Raw genomic sequence first — 11,092 nt, forward strand, 5'->3', positions numbered from 1 at the left:
TTTTTATCCATGTAAATATCTTTACTTTTGTGTGATTTCAACTTGAAAGAACAAAAATTGAAAATTTTCTAGTTATGACTTATGAAATTATTGCACTACCTTTTAAATTGATTTTAATACTATTTTGGCCATAAACAAAATGTATGAAGTATTAAAAATTATGATTTAATTAATAGGTATAACTATATTATTAAATACGTTGATGTTGACTCTAAAAAACACTTCAACTAAAAATAAAATAATAGCATAATATAATATTTAATTTATAAAATGAACAACTTCAGTCTCTTGAATATTTGATTATTTTTTAACAATATTAACATGAATTAAAACAATTTGTATATTAAATAATTATTATCACAAAATAATATTATAATTTTAAAATTATAATAATAATATCACTTTTTGTCTTAAAATAAAAAATAAATAACATCTCTTCTGTCTCCTAGTTTCCTTATTTTTCAAAATAAATAATTTTTCCTCAATGTATCAATAATATTTTTTACTGTGGTAGAATTGATCACAAAAATACAAAAATATATACGATTTAAATACTATGAATTAGTGGAATAGAGTATGACTAGAGTAAAAATGAGTATAATAAATTAATGATATTAATACAGTATTTTAATATTATTATTGTTATGACGTATGACGTATGTTATCATCTCAATATGCGGCATTATAGCTCTGAAAGTTTGACTGTTCTAAGTTGCAAAATCGCGATATTTCAATACTTGGCCTTATTGTTCTGACCCTAAGTACTTGTTTCAGTGAACGAGCCACGTATCGTTTTCGGTCAAATTGTACTTAGACGTTTAACATATAGGTACGTTCAATATGCAATAATGATTTTCAGTAAATATTATTTTTATCAATATAAGGAGATGATGCCATTACCAAAAAAAAAAGTGAAAAAAAATACGAATTCATAAACACCATAAACACAACAATCATAAATTTCGAATTGTGGCCTAATAATTGCACTGACAGTGTGAAATTAAAAATTATTTTTATTATTTTCATGGTCGGAGTTTGGCGATCAATATTATTGTATTATTATTAGGTTTTAATCTAAAGAGACAAAATGCGTAATGCTCATAATATTATGATTTTATTTAACATGATATAACATTACCTATAACCTTGCATATTTTGAAAGTCAATATTCATCAAACCAAAAATCTATAATAATATCATTAATATTGTAAAATGCAAATTCGTTTTAATAACAGAAAACATTTTACATATTATGTTACTGTAACGATCGGTTATTGCAAAATGGTTTCTTTGCAGCTTATGTAAAATTAAGAATATTTTAATTTCATTTTTTTTTTAAAGTTGTGATTGAGTAATATAATAAATGTATAAGCATTGAAAACATACAATAAAAGGTATAGTTTTAGATAGAAGAACCATTCTTTAATTGTATTAATTATAGGTTTACTATACCATAAATATAATTTTTATTAAAAAGCATTCGAAAGTGAAAAATAATTTATCGTTCGTGCTGAATATATTCAGTCATATTAGACAAGTAAAAGCTGTATAACTAAATTTAACTTGGTACAAATTATTGCAATATTCTACATTATAATAATTTTTGTTAGATTAAAATAAATATCAGAATTTATTATAAGATTTTAATAAGTAATAAGAGATGTTAAATAAATTATATTAATATAATAATATAGGTAATAATAATTAATAAGTACCTAGATAATTGTCGTTAACAACATTCTGAAAATAATTACAGCATAGGCATTTTGTAATTTGTTAAGAGAAATGGTTTACGACTTAATTCATCTAAAAAGTAATAGAAATTCTTATGGTGAACAAGGTTGACAAGATACTCCTTCGGTGATGACAACTTATACAGTTTTTAAATCGAAACCGGTTGTTATTTTAATCCCACGATGACCCAGTGATGCTCGTAAATCGTATATTATTTCGATATTGGTTTTTTTAACAAAACATTATTTATCTCATATTCTCATGTATACAATTGAAAATAATATTAAATTATTATGGTAAAGATCGCTATAACTTTTTGAAAAATACATTTCTGACAGGAACCAATACCAGTATAATATGATAGTAGTTTTTTGGTTATTTAAAATTCTTAATACCTGCTATTATAATATGGGCACTTTTGATATACATAGATTATCTACAGAATATATTTTTACTTGTCCAATAAAATATTATTGGATTTATGGTTTAATATGGAATTTTAATTTATATGAAATATTTTAATTCTGCTAGTCGATTTATTAGGAATATATTTTAATATTCATTACATATTATATTTGCATGATGTTTTTTTAAATACATTATTAAGTATACGTATATTTTTTGTTTCGTTTTTGAAGTTAATCCATCGATTTTTCTTAAATTAACATGAAAGTTAAATCCTAATAAAATATTACCAAACACTATGTTTATAAAAGGAAATAAAAAATATAAATGCCTGTGTTATTTAGATAGTTTTTCAAGCAAATTTTGCCACTATAATGTTAAAGTACCTATTATATTCTAATATTATAGTAGGTAGGTACCTAAGTAAATAAAATATAAATTAATACAAAATTATCATTGTACTTATGTAGGTACACCTAGCATTTAATCTAACTTCGTATGATCATAACATTAATTAAAGTCCATGGATTGAAATTATTATTCAAGATTCAAAACAATTAGTTAAAAACAAATTTTACCAGATGTGTTTATAATTTAAGTGAAAAAATAACTGCGTAGATACTCAAACTTCATGTAGATTGTTATGAATTTTTTTTTTTTAAATATAGTACCTATATACCTATATATAACAGGTATATTATTTTCATATTGCTAAATAATTGTCGATATTGCCATAATTGTATTTACATTTATAGTAGTGACTCGCATGTTTATTTAAAAATTAATATAATTTAAAAAAATAATAAAAAACTTAATTAAATAGTATTTTTAGAATTAGAATATGCTGGATTAGTTATCGTGTACGGTTTTCTAAATGTTAAAATATATATAGCATAAAAGCTAATGATTTTTTTTCAAATTAACTCTTATTTATATGAAAAACATGCATTTATATGCTTTTATTGTATTATATGTCGATATTATGTTGTCGTTCATTATAAAACATAATAATATTATGTACATTGTAGATTGTACATAATATTATGTTAATTGAATTAATAATCAATGATCACGGTATAGAGGTAAAATCAAAAAGATATATAATCAAGATAATATACAGATTTAACTTTTGTTGAAAATGTTCCAATAGTTCGTGTGAGCGAAACGTACAATATTTTCGTAGGTTGTGGTTGCACACAATAAAACAATAATATTATAAAAATGTATTGAATAGGTAGTAAATATAAAAAATAAAAAAATAAAATAACATGTATTTGTTTGAGATCACTTACTGTTGTCACCGGTCGGTACCACTACGTAATTCTCGTTCGGTTTAGGCAGATCGTTACCCATCTTGTCGCTCGAGTGTTCCCGTTCGAATAACCGGCATAGTCCGAAACAATCCGTCATAGTACTCGGTCATCGGGCGTTTCAAAATGGCAGCGGAATTTTTTTTTTTTTCGTCTCGACCTTATCTGAATGATTTTTAAGTATTATATTATTATTTATACAAATCGACCCCCGTTGTGTTCGGTGCGATAAACGAAAGCACTCACACTCGCACGCGTCTGTGTGAATGAATAGGTATTATGTATGTATGTATAATATAATGTATAAGACTATGAGATATACGTTTATACAATTATAATATATACATACCTAAATATTCGAATGCATGTATATAAACACACACGTGTATATATATATATATATATATACTATTTGCGTATAATAAGTGTTTGAATATATTGATATGATAATCCTTTATCGGAAATCCAAGAAAACAAACATTCACTATCGGCGGTTCATAGACGAATGATTGTCCACAGCCGCCATCTCCGCAAGCTGCCTACTTGGTGCACACTATGTTTGTCTATATATATACATATATAAATCACACACACACACACACACGCATACATGCATATGTACACGTAAACCGTAGGCGTGTATTGTGTACTATTACGCGCGCAAGCGGTTGTGTGTGTGTGTGTGTGTGTGTATTTAAATAGTATATTTTGTACTTACACACACACACACACACACGGTCGCCAATAATAATTCCGTATGACCGCCACCGCTGTGGAAAACATTCGCCGTATGTTGTTGCCTTCGTGGGTCGTCTCATGCGACGGCGACGACGACGGCGGTCGACGACGCATACAAGCGTTTTCATTAATCGCGCAGGACGGGTGAGTTGTTCAGCTGGAGCGTGATGTGAATAATATATTTTTGTTACAACAGCTGCTAATCATTCAGATAAATGATAATGTATAAACATGATTATAGACTGCGTGCGAGGTTGGTCCAGTTTTTTTTCTTCACAATATACCTAGGTACTTACTCAAAGTTTATAAGCTTAGTTATTTTAATACTGTTAAATATACTGTAACAAATATATCAAAATGTTCTGGGGAAGAAATGGTTTCAATTTTTAGCATAGAAGCTTATAATAACTTTAAACTATAAAAATTACGTCACGCTTCTTGGTACCTACTATACATAGACATTATGCACGAATAACATATAGTAATATAATACATATATTAGGTATATATACATAATGTAATGACTTGTATAGTTTATTAATTATTATAAATACATCCAAAATTGCTGTATAAATTACCTATATACTTATACGGTATAAAATTTACTGTGCTGGTTAAATAGTATTTATTAAATACTCAGCTAAGCAATGGACAGGTGTAAAGAACCTCTGCTTTAAGTAATTTTACGGTAGTTTTTCCCGTGGAATTTAATAACTTTCGAGAAAATCGATCCAATTTGCTAAAAGATAAGGTGCTATATGTTGAAATCAAAGCACTTCTTCTGGTAGAAATTTTGTACACAGGATATAAAAAAAAATGTGTAGGTACTTACTTCACATTTTCCTTAGGTAACAGTCTTAAATATAATATATATTATTGTAATTTATATTGAAGACGAACCCAGAGTTGGTTATGCTCGGGAAAGGGGCCGGCGCAACAGCGTCTCGGGATCAGTAGGGGTGGTGGGACTAGCTGGTGATGAAATGTTTATCGGCGACGAAGGAAGGAAACACCCCGTTTCCCAGCTCCTCTCCTCCAGATCCCGCTCACCACCCCGCTGACCACTCCATGACTACTCCCACAATATATTGGTATGTTTAAAAAATTTCATGATAATAATATTGACAAATCTAATTAAACACATTATTTTCTGGAGGTAAGTTCGCGACGTCATTACTCATTCGAGATCGGGTTGTAAGGATATATTAGTATTAAAGAACATTCAAGTGTTTGATACTGATATATCAAATTAAATTTATTATTTTCAAGAGGTCCGTCAGCAACGTAAGGTAGTAAGTTCTGAGTACTGACTACAGACTAATTATTCTGATTTCTGAACAACTATTTATTACTTATGCACCGTTGTAGAAATTTCGGTGAAAAACGCCTGATAACATCGATAACGCCTGCGCCGATTAAATATAAATAATACATAACATACCTTACTACCATACTCAAACATTCTATATTATGTGTGGAATTTCGGAATCGAAATATTAAATATAAATATCAAAAAATATATGCATAGATTTTCAACTTCAGTAACTCTTCCGATGGGAAAGTGAAATAGTTGGTGCATTCGGGAGGTCAACATTTTAAACTTCTGATAGTTTTCAAAAGCATCGTAAAAAAAAATTAAGTGAACGTTACATGCTCATTACGTGTCGTCTCTTGTCTTACATGTGCGTAAAATGGCAAATTTACGCTCAGCAGATCACGTTTTGTGTTATTTTGTTGCAATTTAAAAATATTATTCGTAGGTATTTGAAACTTTCGAGTACCTACCTATTATATATACCTATTATAATAGGTACCTATATTATTATACAAATATGATAATATACAAATAATATTAATTATTTAACCTAAATAGTATTAGTTTAATGTTGTGTTAAGTTTTTAAGTGCTTACCTACTTACTTATCTACACTAAAATAATAATTGTTATTAAAGTACATATTTCTTACAACACTGATGTTTGATAATATATATTATAGAGCAGAGGTTCCCAAACTTTTTATTGTACGACCCATTTTGAGAATTTTTTAAAATTTGGCGACCCACAATACATTGAATGACCTTTTTTTTTTTTTCAGATAAATCGCTTTCTTTTCAATAGGTATAACTATTAATCTGTTTGATACGGTGCTGTAAACTCGTAATCGTCAATCTCGCAGATAACGATTAACAAAAAACTGTATTTGAACTTTTAACATCAACGAAAAATATGTATTATATCAAATTATAGCGCGACCCACCAAAAATATAATCGCGACCCACAGTTTGGGAACCTCTATAATATAGAGCATTCTATGAGAACTATAGATATGTCATATGTATGACAATATAAATTGTCTACATGTCTTCATATATTTACTCTGTTATTTTTTGAACATTAGAGTGAATTAACCAATGATACAAATACAATTCAAATGTAATAAATAAATAAATAAATATTATTTAGATTTTTTTTAATATTACAATTTTAAAGCCAGTTTTGAGCATTTAAGATAATACATTTATTTTATATGCTGATGTTAGAACAACTTTATGGATAGGTAATACATATTTTACTACATAAAAATGTTACTACCTAACATAAATCGAAAAAAAGTCGAAGACATTATATTATATGCCTACAATAAGAGATCCAAAATCGTTTGAAAATTATACAATGTTAGTGTTGGCATCTATTGAAATTTATAGGGACCAATTGTAATTTTATAGTTTTTGGGATATATCTACGTTACTTATATTTTCTCTACGAGTGTTCTCGACCAATGTGGCGTCATAGCTGCATCATGTGGTATCGGACGCGTGGGAATACTACGGCGACATACATGATACATATTTAGTTTCTGTTTCCGTGAAGGTAATGGAATTATTTCCCGTTATACCATATTGGTAATCGGTAATATAGAAGTACCTGGAAAATATCCTAACTAATATATTGTATACTACTGAAACAAATTGTATGTTATATAAAAGTTAGTTCCGGGTGGTGTCAAATTGTAAAAAATATTATTAGGTATTGGACTATAGACGATAGAAGATCGTAACTTCTGATATGTTCCACATATTCACCGTTCATGATATGTTTAGACCCATTAATATTTATTATTTATAATAATTAATAAATTAGCTATCAACGTTTATGTATAACTAACTAAATTAAATGATTTTGAGTGATAAATTTCGTCAACTTTTGGTTAGTATTGCTTGCAATTATATATATTTTAATTTATCGATTAGTTATTTTGATGTAAGTCCATTCTTTAAATCATTTCATAAAATTAAAATCGAAATATTATATTATCATCCGTCATTCGTGCATAACTTGGAATAAACTTTATTGTCGTAATAATTATAGTTTTTTTTTGTAGTTTAAACTTGGGATATTTTTTTAGACATTTTATAAACATACCACAAAAATATATGTTAACAGTGACGACAGCAGTTTTATTACATTTCGACGGCAAAATCCAATGATTTATACTAAGATTCATTTTTCTTTTCGTTTTGGACTTTTATCAAAATATAAGCCGAGCATTGGCCACCATTCAAAACCATGTAAACCATGTAGATACTCCACCTATCACGGAATACACTTCTGCACCTTTTGCGAATTATACACATGACGATAATATTAAAAGAGTTGTTCGTCGTCTTTGTTGATTAGCCTTAGTTCCGATTGAACAAATTGATAATTGTTGGACAGAAATTCATAGTGAAGCACCACAGTCAGAAAGTAAATATAACTTAATATATATTTTTTACGTAATTTGTTAGAACTATATTAGCAAAAAATAATTTTTTGCCATTATTATTTTAGGTGTGCTGAAATTATTAAATCATTTTACCGAAACGTACTTGGATCCAGATATTTGTCTGTTTAATAGAAATATGTGGAATCATTTTAATACAGATGGAGCAAGGACCATAAACCACCTTGAAGGATGGCATGCAGCTCTTAACAAAGCTGTTGGTAGACCAAAGCCAAATATTTTTATTTTAATCAAAGAGCTGAAAAACCAACAAACAAACTTTGAGCTTGATCTCATAGCGCAAAAAAACTGCAATCGGCCACAAAAGATGAAAACAAAATACAAAAAATTAGAAGAAAGATTATCATTTGCAAAAGAAAGGTAAAGCGTTTATGACATATAAAAATACATTTTTTTTCTAATAACGTTATACAATATAGTTCTAGGCTACAAAATGGTGCGATTTCTATCTTGGAGTACATGGACGCCGTAATGTTTCATTTACATTTGTAAAACAAAAGCACATAATGATAAGCTATATAGACTATATATTTTGATAGTAGTTGACTTGAACAATGTTCGTGAATTTTCGTGATTTATAAAAATTTAAAAATAATAATAACTTAATTATAATATAATATATTATTTATATTATTAAAAATTATATTTTTAAGTGTACCTATGTAATTCATTGTCAATGAATGCAAATCGGGATGAAAAATACATGTCGGCAAATCGGGTGTCGGCAAAATGGTGTGTCGGCCAATCGGTACGTCACGCAAATGTACACCACTACACGTCTACACCAGGTAACCAGAGTCCCTATTTTAACTTTTAGTGTTGTAAACTTGTAGTTGGTTTTTATTACCATTTATGATTTATAACTTACCGTGTTCGCATTATCATAATAATAATCAGTGCTCGAAATGGTATTGGGGGGAGGGAGTGCTCAGGGGGACGGATCTACTATTTTTATTTTTTTTTACGTACCCCAACTATTTTTTTTACTTGGACGGTACAAACTAATGCCCAAAAAATGTTTATTTAAATTTGGAGTGGATCTAAATTGTTATCAAAAAAAACCTAATGAATACCTTATGAATTTCACATTTTAATTTAAAAATATTTTTCATCCTATCTATGGTTTTGACTAGTAGTATGTTCAACGTTTTTGACTAGCGATCCACTATTTTTGTATTAATATTTTCACGACTCGTGTCGCTGTTAGTTTTGCGTAATTCACCGTGCATAAGTGTGCCCAAAACAGTAAAACATTTCTGAAAAAGTTTCAAAAAATAATTGTTTAAGTTTGGGATCACAAATAAGCTCAATTTATTGATTTTCTATGTCAGTAGACATTTTAACTTTCATTATATCTACTGTAAAATATGGTTCTTCAATTCATTCATAACTTATTCGAATCATAGTTAATAATTTTTTTAAATATTTTTTTTTTTATTATTAAAAAAGTCTTGTCACGACCCGGTTGAATACCTCTGGTCTAGACTTCCTAATATCTTGCTAATTTTTTTATTATAGTTTGTTTATATTATACCCCGCTTGTTCTTTGCCTAGCTTAGTAGTTCGCAGATATTATGTACCTACAATAAACTATTGTATAGTAAAATAGTGTTACGAAAAAATTGGATTGCGAATCAAAAATGTTGAACACAACTAGTCAAAACCATAGATAAGATGAAAAATATTTTTATATTAAAAAATGTGAAATTCATTAGGTATTCATTATGTTTATTTTTGTCAATAATTCAGACTCACTACAAATTTTAATTACAATTATTTTGGGCATTAGTTTGTAAATATCTGTGGATTAGTGTTATAATTGACATAGGTATGCGTCTGAAGCACAAATTATATTTACCTAGGTATTATTTTTACAATTCAGAAATTCGAGTGACCACTTAATTTGTGTGTTTTTGTATTTTTTTTTTTTATCAAGATATTAGAATTATATTACAAATATGGAATGTTATAAAATGATAATGATCACTAAGCTATAAGAATTATTGTGATTATTAAATATAATATTTCGTTAACCATTGCGTCACTGCAACGATATGTGGTTACTAGTTAATATATTTTAATATTTTATGTTATCGCATTATTTTATTTTTTTCTTGCCCACTTTAGCCTTTACATAATATAGTAACAAAATTCAATATAATATACTTACCTACACTACAAATCAAATTTTAATAAACATATTTTAATAACCAAATTTACCGTTAATTCGGTAAATTCACTGGTAAAATTATTATTTATACAACACTTTTTCAAAACATGTGTATAAAAATAAAAATAGCTATTAACGTCGATCAAAATATATTTTTTAAAAGATCATTAAAAACAAAACCGTTATATTATAACACTGTTGAAATTCAAATCACATGAAAATTTAAAAAAACTATTTCACCTGAAATATATATTAATTTACTCACACCATTCCCAAAATTATTAAATCGCTATTTCATGTTACATATATGTCTATGTTTTTCCACCAAGAATAATAATATCGATAAACTAAACTATATTATAATGATGGGTGTATCCCGCTATGTTTGCTATGCTTCGAATAATCCACGTGATTTCACTGAACTATAGAGGCAAAAATTTGAATTGTTCTCTGAACAGAATAAAATTATTTATACTTTCACGAGCATTTAATTTAGGTTTTTCACGTGTTGGCTAAATGCCATCTAAAATAATTAATTTAATTCAAATAAATCTAATGCAGACATAACATTCATATATTATGATATATTTCTACTGAACACTTTGATATCAAGAATAATGTTTTATTGTTATTAAAATAAATTATGTAGGTACATGAAAATAACTATATATAATTTAAATTTAAAATTAAAATGTTTACCTCGGATATTTTAAGTAGGTATTATAAATACCATAGTGATATCTGATAATAATATCGTTACGTCCAAGCAAACAACTCGTATTTCTATTTTACACATTTTTCAGGAGAGTTAACCTGTTTAACTTTGATTTTTAACTAATTTTTATTATACGATTGGTTTTAATAAGTACTATTGTAGTTTGTATTAGGTTATTAACCTATTTAAAAATATTTCACTCTTGCCTACGCAATAATATAATAGGTATATTATGC

At 27.4% G+C, this 11,092-nt stretch overlaps 2 protein-coding genes across 3 annotated transcripts in view; one reads left to right on the top strand and one right to left on the bottom strand.

Moving 5' to 3' along the window:
• LOC100162140 (annulin) overlaps positions 1-3,974 on the bottom strand; it is a 31,505-nt gene extending 27,531 nt beyond the window's left edge. For both annotated transcript variants that reach the window (XM_008180267.3, XM_003241397.4), the window contains exons 1-2: positions 3,799-3,974; positions 3,432-3,614 (exon numbers count right to left, since the gene is read on the bottom strand). In XM_008180267.3, the coding sequence (XP_008178489.1) occupies positions 3,432-3,549 (118 nt within the window). In that variant the 5' untranslated portion in view covers positions 3,550-3,614; positions 3,799-3,974. The remainder of the gene's footprint in view (positions 1-3,431; positions 3,615-3,798) is intronic.
• A 3,644-nt stretch (positions 3,975-7,618) lies between these two features.
• On the top strand, positions 7,619-8,540 carry LOC107882431. The gene is made up of 3 exons (XM_016800754.2): positions 7,619-7,934; positions 8,019-8,331; positions 8,391-8,540. Exons 2-3 carry the CDS (start codon positions 8,090-8,092, stop codon positions 8,461-8,463), a joined length of 315 nt encoding a protein of 104 aa, XP_016656243.1. The 5' UTR covers positions 7,619-7,934; positions 8,019-8,089; the 3' UTR covers positions 8,464-8,540.
• The last annotated feature ends 2,552 nt before the right edge of the window (positions 8,541-11,092 follow it).

This window comes from Acyrthosiphon pisum, chromosome X (assembly GCF_005508785.2).
Source record: "Acyrthosiphon pisum isolate AL4f chromosome X, pea_aphid_22Mar2018_4r6ur, whole genome shotgun sequence".
Classification (NCBI taxonomy): Eukaryota; Metazoa; Arthropoda; class Insecta; order Hemiptera; family Aphididae; genus Acyrthosiphon; species Acyrthosiphon pisum.

Excerpts from the sequence above, each read along its gene's own strand:
- LOC107882431 (XM_016800754.2), top strand. The coding sequence starts at position 8,090 with ATGTGGAATCATTTTAATACAGATGGAGCAAGGACCATAAACCACCTT. Across the intron at positions 8,332-8,390 it reads TTATCATTTGCAAAAGAAAG|TTCTAGGCTACAAAATGGTG; the intron begins GTAAAGCGTTTA and ends TATACAATATAG.